Genomic DNA, 26406 nt, shown 5'->3' on the forward strand with positions numbered 1-26406 from the left:
TGTTGTTTTGCATTTATCAAGGTCAGATATTGCAGTAGAATAAGTCTATTTTGTATATGATTTTTCCCCCTGTGTTGGTTTTGGCAGTACTTTTTCCTGTGCATTCCCTAGGTGTAGGATTGGCTCATAGATGACTCACATTGCTCCTCCGAGCTCCAGGTTTGTGTAACATGAAGACAGGTATGGTTTAGACCAGCCTCTGCTGATTGAATCTTGAGAGTTCTGAGTCCTCTCACATAAGGATTTATTAAAGGAACTTGAAAGCTGTTCTCAAACAGTTGGCATTGAATGAGAAATTAAAAAGGCAGAGAAAAGTGCCGTAGTGGTAAGTTCAGGGAGAAGACAGAGATATAGTGAGGAAATACTGGCATTGTAATAGTGGAGGGAAGTTTAAGGATGAATCCCTGCTGTTTCAAAGAGCATGTGTAGTTTGGCCAGCTATCAGCAAATGCTGTAGAATGTGTCCAAAGAACTGTTGAAAAGAAAGGAAAGTTTTATGATGACATATTATTTTAGTATTATTAATAAAAATAAAATCAATACAGACAGATGTCCAAGAAGGTGCCCCTGGTTAAGGGTATTGTCTATCTGCCTAATAGGGTATCAGACATCTATTAAAATGGTGATATGGAAAGTAGTGGAAAAGAAGGATAACAGCTGAATACGGAAATGTTTCCTGATTGTACCACATAAAAATATTTAGTAGACCTTTGGCAGTAAGGTGTTCTGCCTTCTCAGGGTAATCTGGAACGTCTGTGGAACACAGTGATTGGCCCCTTTGCCGTGGTCGGATTTTGAATTCCTTTCTCAGCATTATTAGCCTGTGTTCCCTTTCCAGTGGGCTTTTGAGGTTTTTAACTCCTCCGTGAATTTCCACTAACTCTTTTTAGGGGTCTCAAGGGGCCACTTAATTCATTTATAACTTACCTATGTTATCTTATAACTTGTTTGTTATAAGTACATTCTCTCTTTCGGGGAGATTATATGAATGGTATGTATGTGATTTGGGGTCTCCGCAAAGGTCTCCAAATATTTCAGTCCAAAATGTCAAGTGTCTGCTGTCAGGCATTTGGAGGTAAACTGCTAAGTAATTGGTAATAGTTTAGATAGCTCTTTTTGGTGGAAAAATTATGTAGTTTTTCCTTTAAAAGAGTTCCTTTTCCAATTAACGTTTAGGAAAAAGGGGAAAAATGCTCTCTGATAAGACAGTTAGAATTTTAAAAAGTCACTCATGGGGCACCTGGGTGGCTCAGTGGGTTAAGGCCTCTGCCTTCGGCTCAGGTCGTGATCCCGGGGTCCTGGGATCGAGCCCCGCATCAGGCTCTCTGCTCACCAGGGGGCCTGCTTCCCCCCTCTCTCTCTGCCTGCCTCTCTGCCTACTTGTGATCTCTCTCTCTCTGTCAAATAAATAAATAAAATCTTAAAAAAAAAGTCACTCAAAGCTGCATCAGAATAAATTTACTCTTAGGAAGCTACTTTTAGACACCATGCTCTCAGAACTTATATGTCAGATCGCATAATCATATAGTTAGGATAACTACGGCAATTACGAGGTTCAAATACACTGTTTACTGAAATCTGTCGTGTAGTGATTTTTCTCTTTTTTTCCCCATCTACCAGTTTTTTTTCCATCCATGTTGTCTGGATAGTAAACTCTTACTGCCCTTTCTCCTAAATGGTAATTTTGCATCGTGCAGAATTCCAGATAGAAGGTTATTTCCCTTTGGCGTTGTGAATGTACTATCTCCTTGTCTTCTGGTGTTTATTGTTGTTGCTGAGAATTCTCTTTTTGGTTCCTTTGGATCGACTATTTTTTCTTTAGGGTAGCTTTTAAAATGTTATTTTTGATGTTCTATTTTAATTTCATTGCGATGTGTCTAAGCATAGATTTAAATTTATTTACTCCAGATGATGCTTGGTGTGCATTTTCCATCTGGAAAACCATGTCTTCTAATTTGGAACATTCTTAGTCATATCTCTGCAGGTTTTGATTCTCTACTTACTCTGTTTTCTTTTCAAAGTCCAATTAGCTATGTTTCTGTGTCTGTCAATACACCTTTTATTTCTAGTGATGGCTCTTTCAATCTTTTTATGCTGTGATCTCTCCCAGCCCTGATGAAACCTTCATCTTCCAAATTAATCATTCTTTTGTGTAGCTGTGTATGATTCCAGGTTTTATAGTCCATTCTTGTTTCTATCAATCTGTTCTTGTTTCACTTTTCCCAATTTCTGTTTCATACTTGTCTCTTTTTTTTTTAAAGGATACATTTTCTACTTTCAACTGGGAGAGGATTTAAACTTAATTATTTTGAAGTCAATTTCAATTTTCCTTTTTATCAGAAGTAAATTCATCTTCTCTCTCTCTCTCTCTTTCTCTCTGGTGTTCTTGTTAGTATTGAGTTTTTTCTTCATGCTTCTGGAAATTTGTATAGCAGTCTTATTTTGAATTGGAGTTTAAATTTTATTCTCAGTTCTTGGAGCTCCTCCCTGTCCAGCAGTTCATGCTGTGTCTGCCAAGCACACCCTGTAGCCCTGCACCCATGGGCTGCCTGTGTAGGGCTAGTTCTTATACTTGACATTCGGCCCTTCTGTCTGGTGCCCATGTCAGAGATGGTGCAGATGACACCAGATGGTGGCTTAACCCAAGACCCGGCTGCAGTGCTCTATCTGCTTTGGTTTCCTTCCCTAAGTGGCCAATCCTGAGCACCTTCCCAGGCTTGCTCCTGGTTTTGCAGCTTTACAGGTAGTGAAGTACCACATTTAGCTTCTGGCTTCAGGTCCCCTGCCTCATCTGGGGCATTTAAATACGTGTTACTCTGCGGTGTATGTGCTCTCAGCTGCCTCTCTGCCTGCTTTTGAACCCTCAGCCCGGCCAACCACTTTGTGATTTGGCCCTGCAGGGATGTTGAGCTGGCTTCTGAGTGTGTCTGAATCTTTTTAAATTTTAACACTTTTTGTGCTCATGCTCTCACATCTGTCCTTGCATATTATTTTACAGTGGGTCAAGTTGAGGTTCGGAAAGTGAAAGTGAGTTCCTTGGAGCCTCTCAGCTAATGAGTGACAGAGCTAGCTAGCTCTTGTAAAGAGGAGAGCTGGGAAAGGTTTCTGAGGAGGTGCTAGAAATTTAATGATAAACATTTAGAGAGGAATCACTCATTGCACAGCACAAAAATAAACTATAGATTTCCTAAGCAAAAGTTAGCAAGAATTTCCCAGTCTTTGTGCCCACCAATAATTTTCTAAACAAAAGGTGTTTCCACACATTAAGCGAAAATGCTGAAGTGCTTTTCTTGTTTTTTTTTTTAAAGAATTTATTTATTTATTTGACAAAGAGAGAGAAAGATCACAAGTAGGCGGAGAGGCAGGCAGAGGGAGAGGGGGAAGCAGGCTCCCCACTGAGCAGAGAGCCCAATGTGGGGCTCAATCCCAGGACCCCGAGATCATGACCCGAGCCGAAGGCAGACGCTTAACCCACTGAGCCACCCAGGCGCCCCCTGAAGTGCTTTTCTCAGTACAGACTTGCATTTATCTTGGCTAAAAATAGCCTTCACACTTTGGTCAGTGGACCATATTTGGTGTAGCAAAAAGGAAACAAAAAGGCAGAAATTTTGCATAATAAATAGTTATATATAGTGCTTATATGTCAGATGGTCTTTTAAGTGCTTAATGAATACCACTTAATCTTCGTAATGACCATATAGGATAGGTCCTATTATTATTCTCGTTTTGCAGATAAGTAAACCAAGGCACAGAAACTTCAGGAATTTCCTCAAGGTCACCCACAGCAAGTAAGAATTAATGCCACGATTCTAATCCTGGGTATCTAGCCTCAGAGTGCCAATTCCTTCTATTATGCTATGCGATCCAACCATGTCCCAGAATTAGTTTCTTTTGGTAATTTCTGCACCCAGCATGAACTTGAACTCAATGATCCTGAAATCGAGAGCTGCATGCTCTTCTCACTGGGCCAGCCAGGTGCCCCTTAACCTCTCTCTCCTTAACAACTGAGTTCACAGTTGAGTTGTTAACTCAGTTGTTGACAATGGTCTTTATCAAGGATACACTTTATGTTATGAAACCTCTTAATGAATTAGCTTTATTCCACTACTAGTAACTTGTGTCCTTTCCTAGTTTCCCGCTCTTACTGTACTACGTTCATGGTATTATTGTGTAAAGCTGACTTTGCTGGCATCATTCCTCTGGAAGTTGCCATAAGTTCATCCCGTTGATGGCGTATGCTTACAGCTGGTCCATACTTTGCCAAGAACTATGATGGCACAGAGGTTGTGGTATGCTCCTGCCTAACACCATCCATTTGATAGTGTCCCCTGGTGTGCATACGTATCTGACTTTAATCCATTTTCTCATACTATGTTGTCCAGGGTGGTAAGCAGTATCTGGATGCCGTGTTTCCGATAACTGACCAGCTACCTCCGTCTTTGCCCTCCGTCTTTACCTCCGTCAGTTATGGTTGATTCCTAGGTTCCTAAACAGTGGAATCCTTATTTCTCTTCTCTGTCCCCCTCACCACACAGTGACAAAAACCAAGAAGTACTCCTGTGTGTCAGGGAAGGAGCAAGTATGGAAGTGGGGCAGGACGGGAAGGGTGTCCAAATGTGCTGTGGTGTTCATGGGAAAGGACAATGGAGGACAGCTAGGAGTCAGACCCAGGGAGGCACCTTGACAGAATAGTTAAGAACATGAGCTCGGGGTTCAAATTTTATCTCTTCCTCTTGCTGGCTGTGTGTATCTTTGGCCAAGTTATTTATTCCCTCTGTGTCTCAGTTTCATCACGTATAAAGTGGGGTTAATGGTAGTGTCTATTTTTATAGGGTTGTTATAATGATTAAATGAGTTAGTATCCATAAAGCACTTAGAATGGTGCCTTGCATATAGTCAGGCCTCAGTGCAAAGTAGCTGTTAGAATTATTATCACTCCAGGCCCAGCAAAACAGAAGCAGGTTCTAGCTGGCAAACGTGGAGCAGCGGACTCCGGATAACCAGAAATTAGTGGCCGGTCCTAAGCCCAGAATGAGTGCTGGACTGGCTTACTAAACCACTTGTAGTAGAATGGCATTCTTTCCCGACTTTGTGACCTTACATGGGCTAGGCCTCTGCCTACGTCAGGGGTCAGCAAACTCCAGCCTGTAGCTCCAAATCCACTTCTTTGCATTTTCGTGTAAATAATGCAAACATGAAGGAGGAGAATCCACGGAAAGACGGGTAAGCCTCCTCATCAGCCTTTTAACCCACCATCTCCTAACTCAAGGATCATGATACCTCTATTTATAGTTTCAGCTTTGCATTGAGGACCTTTATCTGATCAAGATGCTCTGTCTTTCACAGTCCACTAGCAAAACCTTGAGTGAATATTCTTTATTCATTTGACAGCTTCAAAAGCTTGCTGTGGGCAGGCCTTCCTAGCTTTGTGTTTCTTAGGCAAAATCACAAGAAACCAGACTAAGGCCTTGCCTTTAAGGTGAGAAAGAGGGAAAGAAACCCATCCAGGAGAAATAGGGTGAAGGATTTCTTTCTTCCCAACTCCTCTTGAATGCCTTGTTCTGTTCAGCAAATTCTGTACGTATCACTTCCTGGTGTGTTGGTAAACATTCCCTCTGGAAAAAGAAAAAGCCTCATTCTGTAGCCTTCCCTGATGTCTGTGTGAAGCAGCCCCACGATGGCTGATGGCAGGTGGGCTTGGGAGGTGATGTGTTTCATCAGCTTGTTGGTGCTGGTGTGCTCTGTAGTAGACAGTTTCCTTGCTGCGGAATCCTTCTATCAGGGCTTCTCTGTGGCACAAGGGAACTTTTGATTTGTTTGTGTGTTTTTGGTCTAGGGCACTGTTGCAGCCCAGTCCCAGAATGTGCTCTTAGAAATGGGACAGTATTTTTATAAGTCGCTAGAGATCAAACTTCCCTCTTGTTTACATTTAACTTGTGCCACTAGGTGGCACTTTAAGGACGTTACAGGAAATCGGCTCTACTGAATTTATTTAACTTCTTATCGAAGTGTAACATGCATATTGAAAAGTGCACATTGAGTGTGCAACTGAATGAATTTTCACAAGCTGAACACGTGTATAATCAGCACTCAAAATGAAACAAAATATTACTAACACCCCCAGAAAGTCCGTCTTATGCTGTTTTCCAGTTCCTATCCCTTCTTAGGGTTACCACTATTCTGACTTCTAACAGCGTAGATCAGTTTTACCTGTTTTCTACCTTATATTTAAGTGGAACCATGCAGTGTATCCTCTTGTGTCTGGCTTCTTTTGCTTACATGATATTGTGTGATTCATCCATATTATTGTGTATAATTGTAGGTCATTGCTGTATAGTATTCCATTGTATGCACAAAGATCACTGTTTTCCACTATTGGACATTTGGGTAGTTTTTGGAGTTTGGCAATTATGAATCCTGTTGCTCTGCATGCTCATGTTCAAGTTGTTGAGTGGATGGATGTTTTCATTTCTCTTGGGTGCATGCCTGCAGTAGGATTGTTGGGTCATAGGATAGGCATTGGTTCAGCCTCAGTAGGTACTGCCAAACAGTTTTATAAAGTGTATGTACTGATTTATAGTCTTTCAGCAGTGCTCCTGCTCCAGTTCTTTTTTTTTTTTTAAGATTTTATTTATTTATTTGACAGACAGAGATCACAAGTAGGCCGAGAGGCAGGCAGAGAGAGAGGAGGAAGCAGGTTCTCTGCAGAGCAGAGAGCCCGATGCGGGGCTCGATCCCAGGACCCTGGGATCATGACCTGAGCTGAAGGCAGAGGCCTTTACCCACTGAGCCACCCAGGCAGCCCTCCTGCTCCAGTTCTTAAATCCTCATCAATACTGGATTTGTTTTGTGACTGGCTCCTAACTTAAGTAATTTTTGTAGTTCCCTCTGTAGCCACCTATTTCTAATGGAAATTTTTAGAAGCCACCTTCTCGTGATGGACATAGCTCAAGCAGGAAGGGCTGTGTCAACTCAAAAGCTGACATTAATCACAGTCTAATTATCAGCTATCACTAGTTAGAAAACATGTTATTCAAATATTTCCATCATTAATATAGAACAACAGAACTGGGAATAGAACTGAAAATTGTAAGTGTAGTAAAATACCGAGTGAGGCTAGGGCTAGGACTTTGAGGCACTTTGAAATTTCTATATACTTTTGCTATTATTACCAGGCCTGTATATGTCAGGGTCGGGGGGACCAGCAAAAGAGATTTCTAAAGGCCTCATATCCAGATGTCTTTGAATTATGATGGTGGTGGCTGCCTGTTTAGGGAGCGTCTGTTTGCTATGACAAGAGGCATGCATATGGCATCTTTCTTTGGCCTTATTCAGTGGGAAACATGAATCTCAGGAGAATCCTGTCATAGATCACCGTAGCTATGAAGTCTACTTTGTTGACTCTGCAGAGAGCATTATCATGTGGGTTTTAGGTGTGTGATGAATAGAGGGTGGGGCTCAGACTTGACTCAGATTGCTGTTCTATTAGTAGAAATTGGAAATAGAAGAACAAAACCCCAGTTATAGTCAAAGTATTTATCTTTTAGACCAAAACAAAGCACCCATAGTCCTTAATTGTCACAGTAAGTCTGTTTCATGGATATTGTCCATAATCCAGTGGCTTCCAGAAATCCACAAGAGATTATGCTATGTGGCTTCTGTATCCTGGGACTAGTTGCCCATTATGATTACTGATTATCCGCTTCTGTCGCAGTTGTCGCTGAGCTCCTCTGTTAGCATTACCCTGGGTGTCGCCGGAGTTGGACTGGCCAGCTCTAAGGGGCCACCAGAGGTATTTTGTGTAAGCTGCCTGAGATGTCTGTGCTGAGGCAGCCATGAAATCTGAAAGGGCTTTTATTTTTAAAAGCTTCTTCCCTCCAATATTGATAGCAGCAATATCCAGTGGCGCAGGTTCGGTTTGTGGATAGCCTGCTTTCTGGGATCTGTGCGTACTCTGAACTGGAGTCAGCACTTTCTCAGTCTCGGTTTTCATCTTTCAGCAAGAGAGAAAGAGTCCTTCGTGTTGAACTGGCTGTTCTTTGCAGTTGCAGAATCTATGCCTGGGAAGCCAATTGAATATTTACTCTTTTTTCTTTAAAGATTTATTTATTTATTTTAGAGACAGAGAGAGGGTGTGCGGGGGGAGGGGCAGAGGAAGAGGGGGAGAGAGAATTCTCAAGCAGACTCCCCATGAAACTTGGAGCCCGACATGGGGCCTGATCTGAGCACCCTGAGATCATGACCTGAGCCAAAACGAAGAGTTGAATGCTTACCTGACTGCCCCACCCAGGCGCCCCTGTATATTTACTCTTAATTATGATAGTAGCTGCCATTATTGAGTGGCTACTGTGTTATTGTGCTTAGCACTGCGGACAGCTGTTTTGCTTAATCTTCACAAATGCTAGGATTTAGGTGAATTATCTCCTTGTGCAGATGAAGAAACTGTGTCCCAGAGAGGTTAGCACATGCCCTGGTGGTATACCAAACAAGTACAAACCCTGGATAGATTCCAGAGCCTCTGCCCTGTAACTGATGCGCCCTGTGGCTCCAGTTAACTGTCGGATGAATTCCTGACTTGTCCAGTGGGACAAAACAGTGTTAGGTACATTATTAGCTCATTCCACACACTGATTCCAGTACTTGCTGTGTGCCGCCATTCAGCTTAGGCACCGGGGAAAGGACAGTGAAGCAAAACACAGATCGTGCCCTCCAAGTGCTTACACATCAGCTCCATTTCTGTCTCTCATAGGTGACTTGGGTCATGGATTTTGGCAATTGTTCTTGCAGAGAAAGTCAGTGTTTTGGACCCTGTCTCTGAAACTGATTGTGGCATGATGGGCTTTGCTGTGGCCATTGTGCTTCAGGGCGTTGGTTCTGCATCTTCTGCGCCTGGATATGACCATGCGGCTTTTTCTCATGTGCCCTTACCTAGCAGAGCTGGAGGCCGGGTGAAACGTAGGCACCAAATGACGTTTAGAATACCAGTGGGATGGGGGCGCCTGGGTGGCTCAATGGGTTAAAGCCTCTGCCTTCAGCTCAGGTCATGATCCCAGGGTCCTGGGATCGAGCCCCGCATCGGCCTCTCTGCTCGACAGGGAGCCTGCTTCCTCCTCTCTCTCTGCCTGCCTCTCTACCTACTTGTGATCTCTGTCTGTCAAATAAAAAAATAAAATTTTAGAAAAAAAAAAAAAGAATACCAGTGGGATGCTAGAGATTCCCTAGAGGCCATAGCACAATCATCTGCTCATCTGCCTAGAATTTAACTGTTGCCTTTGTGATTCCCAGTCTTGGGATCTGCCTGAATTCTTGGGTGATAAATGAAACTTGAGTTTCTTTTTCTAATCTGTCAGCATGAGTATTAAAAAGTTTATAAAATAAATTCACCAATTATCCACATCTTAGCAATTAGTTCTATAATTAGACTACTTACTTAAAAAAAAAGATTTATTTATTTGAGGGGGGGAATGTGCATGAGCGGGGTGAGGGGCAGAGGCAGACGGAGAAGAAGAGGGAGAGAGAGAATCTTAAGTAGGTTCCCTCCCGAGCGCAGAGCCTGACATGGGGCTCGACCCCATGACCCTGAGATCATGATCTGAGTGGAAATCAAGAGTTGGATGCTTAACTGATTGAGCCACCCAGGCACCCCTAGACTGCCTTTAAAAAAGAGATTTGATCTTTTTTCCCCAGTTTTATTGAGAAATAATATACCTCTCTTTGTAAGTTTAAGGTACAGAGCATGATGGTTTGATTTATGTATATTGTGAAAGATGACCACAATAGGTTCCGCTAACATCCATCTTCTCATATAGATAAAATAAAAAGGAAGCAGGGGCCCCTGGGTGGCTCTGTCAGTTGAGCATTTGACTCTTGATTTCCGCTCAGGTCATGACCTCAGGGTCATGAGATCAAACCCCATGTTGGGTTCTGGGCTGGGTGTGGAGCCTGCTTGGGATTCTCTCTCTCCATCTCCCTTTGCCCCTCCCCTTCCCTCTCCAAAAAAAAAAAAAAAGAAGAAAAAGTTTTCTTTTTGTCATGAGAACTCTTAGGGTTTACTCTCTTAATAACTTCCCTCTATATTATGCCCCAGGGTTATCTATGGTCGCCATGCTGTGCGCTATGTCTCTACTACTTATTTATCTTATAAATGGAAGTTTGTATGTCTTGACCACCTTCCTCGATTTTCCCCTCTGCACTGATTCTTTTTTTGTTGCACATTTGATGTTTATTTATTTATTTACTTTTAAGATTTTATTTTTTTAGAAGATTTTATTTACTTATTTGACAGAGCAAGAGAGCACAGGCAGGGGGAGCAGTAGAGGGAGAGGGAGAAACAGGCTCCCCTCTGAGCAGGGAGCCTGATGCAGGGCTCAATTCCAGGACCCTGGGATTGTGACCTGAGCCGAAGGCAGATGCTTAACCACCCGAGCCACCCATGTGCCCCAAGATTTTGTTTTTTTTAAAGTAATCTCTACACCAAATATGGGACTTGAACTTACAACCCTGAAATCAAGAGTTGCACGCCCCACTCCTGTGCCAGCCAGGCACCCTGCAAATTTCTTTAAAAAAAAATCTTACTTCTGAAGATTTTGCCCAGCTTCAAAAATTTTATAAAACCATATGGCAGACACCCCTATTCCCTCCATGGTAAATGGACATGAAAACAGTTAAGAAGCCTAGTTAGTTTTTAGTGCAGCACCTGTGGCCTTTTTCAGAGCAGGACCTTGGAGACTTGGTTTTCTCATCTCTTAAAGGAAGAGTCTGAGCCATCGATGGTTCCCAGTTGGTCTGGACTGGCTATGTAAAAATTACCCAGGGAACTTGTTAAAATAGAAGTTTCTAATGCTCCACCCCTAGGAGATTCTAATTAGAGAAGTCTGGAATAGTATCCAAAAGTCTGTAATTTATAAAAATTCCCTGGATAATTCTCCTGTGCAGCTATATTTGGGAACCACTAGGCTTAGAAGGTCTAGAACAAACAGAATTAACTTGAGAAGGAATTTCTGGTCTGTTTGAAGATTCAGGTAATACTTATGTGCCTGGAGTGGGATCCATATGGGCAAACTAATGTAGTTATGAAGCAGAGGCAAATTGGAGCCAGATGATAGAAGATCTTTAACTGGCTGAGTGTCCCTAAGGCCTGTGGTGCTATGCCATAGGCCTTAGGGACCAATTGAAGGGATTTGAGGGAAAAGTGTTGTGATGAGAGAAGGTGCTTTACAAAATTATTTCCTCAATGTGTGCAGTGCAGGGTGGATTGGACTGGGGAAAAAACTGAAGGCTCGAAAAAGACCCCTGGCAGCTTTTGCAGTAGCCCAGGTAGGAGGTATAATGAGCACATGGACTTAGATGGGACCTTTGCAAAGCTAGCCTGCCTGGGTGGGTCTGAAATTTGGGACACGTTGTTTTAAGCTGCTTTTAAAAATCCATAATTTGTCAGTGTTGAGTTCATTTGCCTTAAATATTATAATGAATGATTTTATTGTGTTTGGGTCCAGGAGCTTTTAAAGGAAGCCCAGTAAATAAATTCATGCAGAGAAGTGTTGGCAGCAGCAACCACTGCTCTTGCAAGGAAGGAGGGAGGAAGAGAGAAACGAAGGGAGGCCTTTCTGGCCAGGCAGCAACCCTATCCTTCCTTACTCTGCCTCTGCACTCTTGGGGAAGGGGGTCTAGCAGAGGTTCCCCGGAGCTGGATCTGCCAACCACTCTGCAGAATGCCCCTCTCCAAGGATTAGGTGTGGAATGTGGCCATTTGGCATTCGAGTCAATGGAATATTTTTCCTTTGTTCCTTTAAAACCCAGTCTGTAGGTCAGTGTTCTCCAAAGTGTGTTCCCCAGAACATTAGTTCTGCTGGATGTTAATAGGAGTTACATGAGAATAAGAAGTCGAAGCCAAATCAGTTTGGGAACTGTTGGGTTAAACAAAGGCAGTGGCTTCCTTCACCTCACAGGGTTTCAGAGTGTGTGTGACATGCTATTACCCCGTGAATTTCTAGGAGGGAGATAGACTATGCTGTGTTCCCTAAGCTTATCTGGAGATTCTCTTTACTCTAGGTGAGGGGGTGACAAACTATGGCCCACAGGCCAAATCTGTCCCACCATCGTGTTTTCGCAAATAAAGTTTATTGGAACACAGTCACGCCCATTCATAGTGTTGTCTTCTTTGCCTGCTTTAAGAGTCAGTAGCAGAGTTTCATGTTTGCATTGGAGACACAGAGTCCAAATGGCCTGTACACCTAAAAATATTTACTATCTGGCTCTTTACAGGCAAAGTTTACCTATCCCTGTCAAGGCAATTCATAGAACTGGTGTTCCCTGGAACCCCTATTTGAGAGATACTGCTGTAAGAAGATAGTTGTTGTTCTAGCACTGCTTGTGATGAATGTACTTAATTTTGTTCAGCTTTTATGCTGCCATATTTCTTTTCCTCTTGCTTTAAACTCTTTCCTCTCAGCCATTTATCCATTGTTGGAGGTCAATATCTGGCTCCCGTGTGTCATCGTTCTTTCCTTTCATTTATCACATATCATCAGTCACAAGGATGTATCCAATCTCAAGCCACGTAGCTCTCAAATCTGCCTATCCCCACTCCCACCAGACTGGTTCAAGTGACCATCACCTCTTGTCTTGTTTATTTTCAGTCTTTTAAGTGAATTGCCTTCACCCACTATGGGTTGCTTCTAATACATTTTACTCATTGGGTTCAGAATAGTCTTTCTAAAATGCAAATCTCGTCCTTTCACTTCCCTACCTAAAATCTTGCAGTGCCCGTCACACCTCGTGGCTATCAGGATAAGCTCCAGATCCTCAACATGGACATAATCATCCGAGATCTGGTTGGGAAAACAGAAACTACTCTAGGTATTTCACACTGGAAGAGATTTCATTTAAGGGATTAGGTACTTAAAGAATTAGCTGTGCTAGGGGAGCAAAGACGAGGGAAGGCCACCAGTCAGGTTTGCCACAATTTTCTGAATGTTAACACATTGCAAGTACTAAAGGAAACAGCTAGAGGACATCAGGCTGCCTGCAGCATCTGAGTAATGATTTGTGGGGAAATGCCTGAGGCCACTCTAACATCTTCTGACCGCTGAATTCCATGCTTTTCTTCCCATCACTGCCCGAGCAGCAGTATCACAGCTTGTTTCTCTCGCCTTCTTGGTTTCATGTCAGTGACTTTCAGAGTCAACAAGGAACATTATTAAAAGGAGATTGTATAAATGTTCTTCCCAGGCTTTTACCCCCTGCAACATAGGTAAGAGCCTGGAAATGGGGAATGGTGTTGAGTGGTGAATAGACCCTCTGGGACAGTGATCTCTAGGACCATGTGGGATCCACTCCACTGCCTTTCTCCAGCTTTGGCTGTCTTATTCTTCTCTACTGTTCACCCTTATTCCGCCCTACTAGACCCCAAATTTCAGACCTGTTAGAGTGTGTGTTCTTAGAGGCCTTAAACAACTGACATTTCCTGTCTCATAGTTTCTTTGGCTTAGCGATTTAGGAGAAACTAATCTGGTGGTTTCCACTCAGGGTCTCTCATTGGGCTTCAGTCGTCTAAAGGCTTGATTGGAGCTGGAGGATCCCCTCTAAGATGGCTCCCCCACAAGCCTGGTGGTGGGATGCCTTAATTCCTTGCTACATGGGCCGCTTGTTAGGACTGATTGAGTGTCCTCACAGGATGGCAGCTTTTTCCAGAGCAAGTAATCCTAGAGAGAGACCAAGGAGGAGACTACTAGAGTGCTTTAACTCCCTTGTTCTGGGAGCAGTTTGCCTGGTGCCTCAGGTCTGGTTCCCCAGAAGCAGAACATGAGATGAGGATTTTTGGAAAGTGATACAAGAGATATGCGAAATAAATATCTGTATAATTGAATAACTGAACAAACCCTTCTTTCTGGTGCAGAATCCAGATGCTTAGCCTTCCGGGGCCTGTGTCCATTTCTGGGGGAGCTAGCTGGGCAGGGACCATATTGTCCCATCAGCCATGGGAATGGGCGGAATCCCAGATCAGATCTCTACATTTGGAGTGGCAACACCTTCTAAGTCCATGTAACTCATACAGGCTTTTTCCTTGCAAAATTAGGATGAAACTATATTTCTTATTTGTGGATAGGGGATTATTGATATTAAAATATGAGATATATATTTTTGAAAGGAACCTTACTGGAGTTTCAGTGAGCTCTTGGCTAAAAGTACATTTTTCTTGCCTTGCCACATCCTGGTTGGGTACCTGTTACATGGTGAGCCATGATGGAAGGACTGCCATTTGTTCTAGTAATTGTAATCCCTGGGATTCAGGCATGGGATTTCAGTTCAGACAATCAGAACTTTCAAACAAGACTTGTCCATATTGATAGAGTTGTTCCCTGCTTGAATATATGGAGGGAAAAGAGAGTTACTGAGGCTCTCCTGTTTCATGGGTTATCATTCTGTCCAAGTTGTTACCTTAGAAAAGTCTGCAGAAATAGCAAAGAAATCTCCCCGGTTTGTTCTGCTTTCCAAGTGCTAAACCTTACACTATTGTCCTGAGGGAAAGTGAAATAGTTTCTTGCAAAGAGGGGCTTTTGTAGCTCTAAATCTCATCTTTAGTTGTTGCTTTTTTTTTTTTTAACCACAAAGTTGTTTTCTTTCCTCATCTGTTTTCCTGGGGTAATGTCTGGCTCTGGTGAAGCTCTGCCTTTCTGGGATCTTCGAGACTCCCGTGCTCCAGGCCTCAGGAGATTTCACTCCTCTGAATGGTCAGTAGATGGACCCATTGAGAGTCAGCCATGGGGTGGGGAGGGGAGATCTTCATGTTCCTCCCTGTGCGGTTGGTGGTTAGATTCCACCTAGCAGAACCAAGGAGCTGTTTGTTCTCGGTGGTAGAGCGAGAAAACCTAGGCCTTTGGATGTGATTTCAGGAAGGTAGGTCTATAAATGGAAAAAAATTGTCAGACATTTTTCACAACTGCTTTTTCATCCTTCCCAACTCCCACTCTATTGTTCTTTGGGTTTTTAGAGCTGTGTCAGAGAAAGCAGAGACAATGACAGTGGCCACGTCCTACTTTTGCTGTGCTCAGAATCCTTATTTTTGTTGAAAAAAGGGTCTGATTTATTGTTTCCCTCAGTATTTCCACAAGAGGGAGACTGCTCATCTCCTCAGGAAAGGGAACATGAGGGCAAACATCTCTCTGCCTGATGATGGAGGGGAGCTGAACAGGTGAAAGGGGGGGAGACTGATCCATCACTCCTTTTCTCTCTGGCTGGCTGGCAGGATGTGTCATTGCATACCTGTGGTCCTGCAGAGGCCTGCATGTATAGACTTGAGGCCAGAACACTGGTGTTCCAAGCAACAGATTTGCGGATGGAAGGCAAGAAGGGGCATCAGGTCCAAGTTGTGTTCTTCTGCTCAGGTCAGGGGAATCCCTGCATTTGGGAGGTTGTTAGCCATTAATAAAGCTGACATTGGGCCTGTGGATCTTTTTTTCCTTTTTCCTTTTCTTTCTTTCTTTCTTTCTTTTTTTTTTTTTTTTTTGAGGGGGAGAGAGAGAGAATCCCAGGCATGCGCCATGCCCAGTGAGGAGCTGGTCACTGGGCTTGATCTCAGGACCCTAGGATTATGAGCTGAGCCAAAATCAAGAGTGGGGCACTTAACTGACGGTGCCCCTCAGGAGCACCTGGGCCTGTGGTCTTGAAATATGACCCCATTTGTCAGAACCCCCAGGAGAAGTGCCTGAACTCTTATATTCCTCTTACTCTTGACCAGGAATGGCTCCCAGATAGCTTTGCATGGCTATTGCCCGGGCGTTTCAAAACTCAGTGTGCCTGAAAGTGAGCTCCCCTTACATCTACTTCTCTCCTGGTTCCTGTCTTGGGCTAGGCCTCTGCATGGGGGTAGTGTCCTAACTGGAGCTTCCTTTTTCACCATCCTTATGCACTGCCCCTCTCGCTGGCCGCTCTCTGCTTATCACTGAGGTCTTAGCTGTGACATCACCTTCGCCCAAGTCTTTGCTGACCCGCACGGCCTGGGTGTTCCTGGAGCCCCCATACTTTCTCATCAAGGTCTGAATTCTACCAAAGCATGTTTGCCCCGTCATTTCTTTGCCTTTTCCACTAGACTTCAATCTTCTGGTAAGAAAGGTCTAAGTATTATTTATCTTGAATACCAGCTCTAACACGGCGCCTGCCTGCTGTAGCTGGTCAGTAAATATTTCTTGAACGAGTACCACTTGGGCCCAAGAAGAGTGCCTAAGGCTGTGTAGCTTAGTGGTCACAAGCCCACCGTTGGAACCTGAGGCCTGGGTTTGGACCCTGCTGTTTGCGTGACCTTGGGGGAGTTCCTCAGCTTCTTGATCCTCAGTTTCTTCACCAATAAGATGGGGGTAATAACTGTTTCCTAGGGTGGTGACGATGAAATGCTTTCATTCATGCAGAACACCTGGAGAACTGTAGGACACAGTGTTTGGTGTTTCAGATAGCTGTTGACAACAGCAGCAGTGCAGTGATCCTCAGTGGAAAGGAGGAAGCCATAAGCAAAACTTCAAATGAGAAGTCAGGCACGTGGAGTGCCTGCATAAAGGGTTTGGAGAGGTGGAGAGGTGGTTGGGAACCGAGGTTTCTAGCTAGGGCAATGCAGGCGGAAGAGCAGATAGGATTACTCTGGAAAAGGATGAATGGCGGTAGGAGAAACAGGAGAACCAAAGACAGAACCTTGAGAAATCCTACCTCTCACGGATAAGAGGAGTCAAAACAGGAAAGAGAGAGAATGATTACCAGTAGGAGACTGCAATGCATCAGATGCCAGGGACAGGAGTTTTAAAAAGATAGTCAGGGGTGCTGTGCTGGGCAGAAGTCTTGGGAGAAATCTAGAAGAGGCAGCAAGAATCCAGTAGATGGGGGAGCATTAGTGCCCTTGTGTGTTTCAGTAGAGGCAGAGGAAGGACGAAGCCAGGCTCTGTGAGGACTTAGAGAAGGCCAGGTTGGGGACAGAATGAACACACCAAGGATGATTGTTGTGCTGCAGATGTGTAGTACTTTGTGGGTAGAGGTCTGATGTTACTATAATGAGGAAGTCACGTTAGTTCATACGGAGGGTTTTTTCTTTGCATGTTAATACTTTGCATTGCTGGCTAATAGCAGCTGAGTGTAGCAGGCCTCCTGGAGACAGGGAGCAGCACATGGTGCCTGGTGTCCCGGTGCTCTCCTGCTTGGTTTTGTGGCACGTGCTACGTCTTGAAGGGCTTTGGGGGCAGTCCTCGCCAATCTTCGTGCGTTTTTTCACTGATTCCATGCCACTTGGTAGCCTCAACCCTTCTGCTTACCCCTTCCATCATGCTCTCCGCCCCCCTACATTTTTTAAGGTGAAGAGTCCTATCTCTTAGAGTGTTTTTCTTAGGTATTTAATATTTTTTCAAGTTTCATTGTTATGTTTTTGTTGTTGTCATGGTTACTGTTTTTGTTAGTGCTTGGGTTAAAATTTTAATTCATTTCTTTCCCAGCCCCCTTTTTTTTCTGATAAGCCTTATTTATTTGTTTGTCTATTTTAGTTTGAGCTTGTAAAACATTCATTTTTAGCAATACCTACGTGTAGTTATGGACAACATTACCGTGACCCCTTTTCCTAAGATTGAACAATGATGGAAGGGGCATGAGAGGGAGTAGCAGGGTCTAGGGACAGTTTTCTCAAGGATCCAAAGACTTGACCATGCTTGGCAGCAAAGTGGTCTGAATTGGCTTCCACTTAGTGACATTTCCTAGGTGCTCTCCATTATATATTCAGGTGGTTATGTTTTTGCATTTTTATCTTCTGTATGATATTTTGCTACAGTCTGAACAAGCGTCTGAGGCCGAAATACACCCCCAGCTGAACAGAGCCCCCTCTCAAGCTGCAGACAGTAGTCCAACAAAGAAGGTAAGGCCTGTGGGAAGGTGCCTCTGTGATAGCATTGTAAGCCCCTGCCCCCCCCCCCTTCCCGGGCTTCTTGGCTCTCTTTGCAAATCTGTTTTACTTTGATTTCAGTGTCCTGACCTGAATGTTAATGATCCCGCTTTCCTAGAATTTGGGTTCTTTGTGAACATTAGGGTGCTGATGGTTCTTGGGCCTGCCCTTGATGTCACTGACAGTTTGCACTTCCTCTTCAGCCTCCAGCTAAACATGGAGGCCTTGTTTTTAACAAGTTCAGGAGGTGCGGTAGGGAGGGCCAAGTGCCTTTAGCAAAACTCTGTGCACTGCTGAGCCTCTAGGAGGGCCTGTGGTGGGGGGCGGGGTAGTCTGCCCTTCTTCCTCTGCGTGCCATAGTCCGTCCTTGCATCCTGGCATCCTCACCTTAACCCCCCAGTGTCACTGAGTCCCAGGTCACTTACTCGGGAGGCGCTACTCAGTTGTCATGCTCTCTCTCCACCTTGTTACCCTCTCCTTGCTGCTCTCCATTTTTCTAAGGCCCTCCTCTGCTCAGAGCATGGGCCCTGGGCTGGGGAGCACGGGTGAGGAGGGGCCTCCCAGAGAGCAGGCTGACTGTCTCCTTCCAGAAGATACTGTGGCCCTTGAGCTTGCCTTCGTATATGAATTGGAATGGAGGAATGAGGAGACCTTCACAAACTTCAAAACTCACAACATATTCCCACAAGCCCCAAAGTGAGACAAGTACGCTCACAAAGTGAGCTTTGTCTGCAGTCAGTAAAGGCCTCATGCTGTGAGAGGCACACAGCATTGAAAAAAGGGAGGGTGGACAGGTGGGCCACTGGAATCTCATTCCTGTGTCCTTTCAGGTGCAAAAAGTGGTAATAGACTGCAAGCAAGGAAAGAAAAAAAAGGAAAAAAAGAAAGGCCCCTAATATCTGATGTCTGTGTCCCCACCCCGTTCTTGTGAAGCCTTGAATCCACCTTCTGTCATCAGGTGTGGGGTTTGAACAGAGTGTGCGCCTGACCTGGGAATAGGCCGAGGAGGAACATGAGGACATTGGCGTGGTGGAGAATGTTTCAGTCTTTAACTTTTGGGTTTTATTGTTATGTATTTAATCCTCAGGACATACCATATTCTCAGCCTCCATCAAAGCCCATCCGAAGGAAATTCCGACCTGAAAACTCAGCTACAGAAAACCAAGAGCCTTCTAGCACCGTTGGAGGGCCAGCGTCCGCAGCGACCGGGAAACCCCACACAGCAGTCCAGAAGTAAGTACATCAGATCAGGGAGGTCAGCAACCACCTTTTCAATCTTTGTATGCGTGTACATGTAAATCTGTTTACATATACTCTAATGGCCATGGAATGGTGTGATTTTATGGCTGCAGTTTTGTCTTACTCCTGTCTCTGCTGGTACTACAGGCTCCCCGTCACCTAAAGAGACCTTCTAAGCTACAGGACTTAACCTGAGCCAAGGGGCAAGTGAGCACAAAGCTGCGGCGTTTTGGTTTGGTTTGATTTCCTTCCCTTCCTTCCTCCTCTTCCTCTCCTTCCCACCCCTCTTCCTTGTGCCGGCCTACATGTTCCTAGGAAGAAGACAGTGACAAAAGTGGTGGTTTCCCCTCTTTGCCTGTCTTCAATTAGCAGTAATTGCACCTCGGATAAATCTCATTGGCTACGATACTGCCACCGTGCAAAGCTCCCTCTTTGCCTGTCTTATGCTCCCCCCCACCCACCAGGGCAAATGGCTAGCTTCCTGACCCTCAGCCCCAACTTTGAGTAGATGTGACTTGTGATTTCTTTTCATGCCCCATGAAAATTTTCTGTTGTTGATCATGTCAGCACAGAATGGTCACATGTGGAGCTTCCAGAATCTCTGTCTGACTGGCTGTAACAGACATTGGAGGAGGTGGCGTGGGTGGGGGGGGGGGTGCTGGTACCTGTGGACAAGGCCAGGAACCGAGAGAACAGTGCTCTGGACAGACCGTTTTTTCTCCAGAGGCTTTGGCTTTAAGAAAGGCTGTCACTTGCCTCAGTTTCCCTGTAGTGAAATTGAGCTAGGTGTTGAGGGCAGAAACCCGCTGCTGTGCATCACTTCACAAGTGAACTCGACTGGTTCCTAACGTCCATGCTCAAGATAAGCCCTGACACTGCTCTTGGGGCCTTGTCGATCCCAGAGCAAGATTCTGTGGGTGCAGCTCACCTCAGAAGCCAAAACCCCATGGGGAATCTGTGCGGCACTCTTCAGATGATGGTGTTTGTGTCTGTTTTTCCAAATAGACAGTTCCCTGGTGGTATCAGTGCATAAAGGAAATCGGTTTTGTCCTTAATGGCCCCTGAGAGCTTGGACCATCTTTCAGCCACTGTCAAGCCTGGGGGCTGGATCCCTGTCAGGGACAAAGATGGCTAAACTTGTTTCCATGAGCCACCCTGGCTTTGCAGTGTAATCCCTGCTTCACAGTACTGCTGGTCAGTCCGTGGCAGCTCCAGCACCCCCCACGTTGAATGGAGGGCAGCTGGCGGAGCTCACCCAGAGGTCTTTTTCAGTTTCTTTCCTTTGTCTGTGGGGTTTTAAAAAACAGTTTTATTGAGATATAATTCACATAGCATACATTTCACCTTTTTACATGTACAGTTCAGTGGTTTTTAGTGTATCTACAAAGTTGTAAAACTGTTGCCACAAACTAATTTTAGAACTTTTTTATTGCCCCCAAAGAAATTCCATGCTGATTAGGAGTCACTTTCCATTTCCTGTCCCATGTCCCAGGCAACCACTAATCTACTTTCTGTCTTTATAGGTTTGCCTGTTCCGGCCATTTTATGTAGATGGAACCATGCAACATGCGGTCTTCTGTGGCTGACTTTTTTTCAGTTCACATAATGTGTTCAAGGTTTATCCATGTTTTTGCTAAAATCAGTACTTGGTTCTTTTTATTGCTAAATAATGTCCTATTGTGTAGCTATACCACATTTTATTTACCCGCTCATCACTTGATGGACATTTGGGTTGGTTCCACTTTGAAGCTGTAGAGAATAATGCTGATATACTATGGGTGGACAAGTTTTAGTGTGGACTTGTGTTTTCATTTGTCTTGAGTATGTACCTAGGAGTGGAATTGCTAGGTCATATGGTCACTCTGTATTTAATATTTTGAGGACTTGCCAAACTCTTTTTCCACAGTGGCTGCAGCATTTTACTGTCCTATCAGTAACATACAAGAGTTCCAATTTCTCCTGTTTTTTTTTTTTTCCCCAACACTTGTTACCTTTAAAAAAAAATTATTACAGCCATCCTAGCGGATGTGAAGTGGTATTTCACTGTGTTTTTGATTTGCATTTCCCTAATGGCTAATGATATTGAGTATCTTTTCATGTGCTTATTGGCCATTTGTCTATCTTCTTTGGGGAAATGTCTGCTCAGATCCTTTGCCCTTTTCTGCTTGGATTATTTATCTTTTTATTTTGAGTTATGAGTTCTTGACCTATGCTGGATGCAAGTCCCTTCCCAGATGTATGATTTGCAAGTATTTTCTCCCATTCTATATGTTGTTGTTTAACTTTCTTGATGCTGTCATTCGCAGCATATTAAAGACTTTTTTCCTGCATTTGCTTCTATAGGTTTTTATAGTTTTAGCTCTTACATTGAAACCCATGGTTAATTTTGAGTTCATGTTTGTGTATAGTGTGAGGAAGGGGCCCAACTTCATTCTTTTGCATATAGATATACATTTGTCCCTGCATCATTTGTTGAAAGGAGATACTTTCTTTGATCTGCCTGGCTAGTGACAGTCCCTCATTGTGATGCTCTCTCACTGGTTAGGTGAGCACATGGTGTCAGACTGAGAGAGGCTAGCTACCACAGCAACCCAGGCAGTGCTGTAAATGTCAAGGATGTAAGCTTTGGGTCAGGGAATTCCGTATAGCTTGTTTTGCTAGACTAGTTTATTTTGGGGTAGTAAGAAGCAGCTTAACATTCATCTTTTTTTAAAGCCCTGGATAGAGAAACAGCCAGACCCATGATGGTTAGTCTGTATAGTTCTTTCTCAACCAGGCTTCTGGGAAAGAATGAAACTCTGATGCCCTTAGACATCCATTGTCTGTAGGAACTTAAGCTCTCTCCTATGCATGTAGAGTGGTCTTTACTGTGTATGGTTTTGGGGAAAATTGGGAAAAGAGTCGCAAATAATTTTCTTAATTGTCTAACAGAACACTGGTTAAGAAAGGCCAAAAAAATAAACTAGTTGTAAAATGGTCATCACCTCTTTGGGAAATGAATGTCAGAATTGACCTGTTGTAAGAAGCAAATTCTCCTGCAGATAATATCATTGTCTATTTCATTTAGGGCAAAGGAAAAATGAAATAGTCTCTCCAAGTGAGCTGCTGAGTCCAGATATGACTAATAAACAACTCTTGGATTGTGTCAAAATTACTGAGCTGCTTGTAAGGACAAAAGTGGTTTTTTTTTAAAGAAATAATTTGGCTTACTTGGTTTTCTCTCACATCTTGTGCATCTAGTAAAGATGGACTTTAGGAAAATAAAACGGTTTGAAGAGTTTGGAGAGAGAGGATATTGTATAACAGTACTGTGAAACTGTGCCCGCCTCCATGGCTTTGCTCTTCTCTGTAACCTCTGGAAGTGTCCTGGACCACCCCAGGGCATGCGCAGCAGCTGGTGTGGCAGTGTCTTCTTGCCTGCATGACATTCTCAGTGTGGTTGGGATTCTGTTTTCCCTCATGATTCTGCTTCATGGTTGGCCGTCCTGGCATGCCCATGGGGTCGATGAGTGGCATCCCTAATGAAAACCTGCCATTTCCAAGTAGACAAAAGGCAATACAAGTTCTTAGAAGCTGTGCTCATAATTCCTTGGGAGAAATCAGGGCTCAGTTTGAAGGCTAAGAAGATTTTTCTCATCTAGAGACCCCAGCTTATATTCTTTCAAATATTGGTTTAGCTGTTTGAATGAAACCCAGTTAACAGGCACTCAGATAACATAGAAATTGACTTCTTTCTTGTCTAAATGTCTGAGTTGGTGAGTGGTCCCGAAGCATACAGTAGCTCTGTGCGGGAACCCAGCTGCCTTCCCATATTCTTATTCTATTTTTTTTAAGATCTTATTTATTTATTTGACAGAGAGAGATCACAAGTAGTCAGAGAGCAGGCAGAGAGAGAGGGGGAGGCAGGCTCCCCGCCGAGCAGAGAGCCCGATGTAGGGCTCGATCCCAGGACCCTGAGATCATGACCTGAGCCGAAGGCAGAGGCTTAACCCACTGAGCCACCCAGGTGCCCCCCATATTCTTATTCTAGATCCCCATGGGGGTTGCCTTTATCCCTGTGGTTGAAGATGGCTGCCTAACATGTTCACATTTCAGGCCCCAGAGAAGGGGAAGGAACAAATGGAGAGAAAACAGACTACTTTGAAGGGTATGACTCAGAAGTGACATCTCTGATCCCAATTGGCTCAAACGTAGTCATTCGGCCTTACCTACCTACAAGAGAGACTGGGAAATGTAGTTTCTAGTTGGAAGGCCATGTGCCTCACTCAAACCGAGAATGATAGGCTACTGCAGATACGAAGGCAGAGGAATAGGTTTTGGAGGATAATCTGCCACAAAACCTTGAGTGGACAGTGCCTCACGATGCTGCTGTTCTGGATTGATAAATAGCGTGACACACAATAGAACCAGACAAAATAAATGTCTGCTTAAGTGTTACTCCTTCATTTTCCTCCCTGGAAACCAGAGAAGTTCCGGAGAAGCCTGGAAGAGTGAGTAAAAATATTAAGAGAACCTGAAGAGACTGTGGAAGCAACTGTTAGGAGGGTGAGGCAGGTTAAATGCTCTGCTGACCCCTTCAGAGGTATTCAGGGCTTGATCCTATCTTTGTGTTATTTAGGGCTCCTTTGGTAGCAAATAATAAAAGGCAACTCGAGGTAGCAAAAGATACTCTTTATTATAAGGGTATAGGTGTGACTCAGGGAAATCAGTGGCAGGAGTGGGTCAGAAGAGAACATTGCAAACCTTCTGGGGCTCATTTTGATGCCTCTCAGTTTTCTTAAGGTGTTTTTGACATTTTTATCTGTAAAGACTCCTCACCTTCAGCTCCAGAGATCCCATTCTCACTGTGTGGGCCCAGGCTGAACTAAACTATTAGCCATAACTCAGGTCCTTTGGAGGGAGAGTCTGGTCAGCTCAGCATGGGCAGCATCCATTCAAGTGTCAAAATTGAGGGCAAGGATTTCTCGAGACAAAAAGAACTGCCTGCCAGGGGCTCCTCCTTGTGGAGGAGGTGGAGGGAGATGGAGCCAGTTCCCAAAGGAGGGGGAAACCATTAGGAGCTGGACACACATAGTGTGGTAGTAGCGTAAGGAGGGGCATCAAGTTCTGATCAACATCTGTTTAAAAACTCTTTATTTTGGTACAACTATAGATTCACAGGAAATTACAAAAACAGTACAGAGCAGTCCTGTGGCTCTTTTACCTAGTTTCTCCTAATGATTACATTTTACCTAACTCTCAAACAATATCAAAACCAGGAAACTGACATTGGGGCAGCTTATGCATAGTTCCTTGCCATTTAATCACATGTGTAGAGTCTTGTAACTGCCACTGTACTCAAGGTACAGAAATCAGACCTACCCTGTCCTCCTCACCATTCCTTACTCCTGGCCTCCACTGGTCTGTTTCCCATCTCTAGAATTTTTTCATTTTGAGAATGTTATATAAATAAAATCACACAGCATGTGCCCTTCTGAGTTTAGCTTTTTTCACTTGGCACAGTCTCTTGACATCTAAGTTACGTATCTCAGTGAGCACTGCTAAGCACTGTTCTGTGGAATGGTTGTGCCGCAGTCTCTTGAGCCATTCGCTTGTTGAGAGACATTTTGGTTGTGCCTAGTTGCTGGGCATCATAAGCAAAGTTACTGTGAGCATCTTGTGTGTAGGTTCTTGTGTGTGCACAAATTTTCATTTCTCTGGTATAAATGGCCAAGTTATAGAGATGTTGAATCACTATACTGTACACCTAAAACTAATGTAACATTGTGTGTTACTTATAATCAAATTATAGAAAATAAAAAGATACAGTATTAATTAAATTATCTTTTTCACTTGATGTGATGTTAGTAAAAATGTAAAGTTTGTAAGGCATTCTAATAAAAGCCTTAGAAGTAGAAAAAAAAATGGTCAAGGGTATGATTGCTGAGTTGTGTGCTGAGTGTATGTTTAGTTTTTGGTTTTGTTTTAAGATTTTTATTTATTTAATTGAAAGAGAGAGAGAATGAGCAAGTACGTAAGTTGGGGGTAGGGGTAGTGGGAGAGGGAGAGGGAGAAGCAGACTCCCCGCTGCCCAGGGAGCCCATGTAGGGCTTGATCCCACGACCCTGGGATCATGACCCTAGCCGAAGGCAGACGCCCAACTGACCGAGCCACCTAGTGCCCCAAGTGTATGTTTAGTTTAAAAATAAATGCCAAAAAAAAAATCCCTGCCAAGTTGTTTTCCAAAATGGCTGCACCATTTTACATTTCCACCAGCAATGTGTGAGAGGTGTAGTTTCTCCACATCCCACCAGCATTTGGTATTGTCACTGGTTTTTTTATTTTAGCTGTTCAAATAGGTGGGTAGTTCTATCCTTTTGTGGTCTTAATTTGCATTTCCCTAATGGCTAATGACGTTGAGTGTCCTTTCGTGTGTGTATTTGCCATCACGTCTCCTCTTTGGTAACATGTCTCTTCATGTCCTTTGCCCATTTTCTAATTGAATTGGTTTTTTGCTGTTGAGATTTGAGAGTTCTTTTTATATATTTTAAATGCCTATCAATTGTCAGGAATGTGGTTTGCAAATATTTTCTTAGTCTGGAGCCTGTCATTTCATCCTCTTAACACTTGTTTGCAATACAAAAGTTTTTAAAATTTTGAAGAAGTCCAACTTACTGATTTTTTTAATCTTTTATGGATTGTGCTTTTGTTGTTACATCTAAAAACTCTTCATGAACAAGCCCTAGGTCCTGAAGATTTTCTCTTATGTTTTCTCCTAAAAGTTTTATAATTTTGCATTTTATATTCAAGTTGCTTGATTCATTTTGTATCGTTTTATGTAAGATAGATTTGCATCAGTGTTCTTGGCCTATGGATATTGAATTGCTTCAGTGCTTTTGTTTGAAAAGGTTATTCTTGGGGCACCTGGGTGGCTTGGTTGGATGTCCGACTCTTGGTTTTGGCTCAGATCATGATCTCATGAGCTGTGGGATTGAGCCCTGCATCAGGCTCCCCACTCTGTGCTCAGCGGTGGGGCTAGGGCTGCTTGAAAGATTCTCTCCCTCTGCCCCTCCCCCAGTCAGGCATGCTGTCTTTCTAAAAATAAATAAATAAATCTAAAAGAAAAAGCTATTCTTCCTCCATTGACTTGCTTTTGCACCTCTGTCAAAAGTGAGTTGTCTGTACTAGTGTGAGTATGTTTCTGGGTTCTCTATTCTGTTCCACTGATTGATGTGTTTTTCCCTCTGCCAATACCACCCAGTCTTGATTACTGCCTT

General features: G+C 43.7%; 1 protein-coding gene across 4 annotated transcripts in view; it reads left to right on the plus strand.

The window, feature by feature from the left end:
* The window catches only part of REPS2 (RALBP1 associated Eps domain containing 2), a gene marked incomplete at its 5' end in the record, with an annotated part of 221628 nt that overhangs the window by 173362 nt on the left and 21860 nt on the right, over positions 1-26406 (plus strand). For all 4 annotated transcript variants that reach the window (XM_080794989.1, XM_080794991.1, XM_080794990.1 and 1 more), the window contains 2 exons: positions 17801-17884; positions 18999-19144. In XM_080794989.1, the coding sequence (XP_080651115.1) occupies positions 17801-17884; positions 18999-19144 (230 nt within the window). The remainder of the gene's footprint in view (positions 1-17800; positions 17885-18998; positions 19145-26406) is intronic.

The sequence above is a fragment of the Martes martes genome (assembly GCF_963455335.1).
Source record: "Martes martes genome assembly, chromosome: X".
NCBI classification, from domain to species: Eukaryota; Metazoa; Chordata; class Mammalia; order Carnivora; family Mustelidae; genus Martes; species Martes martes.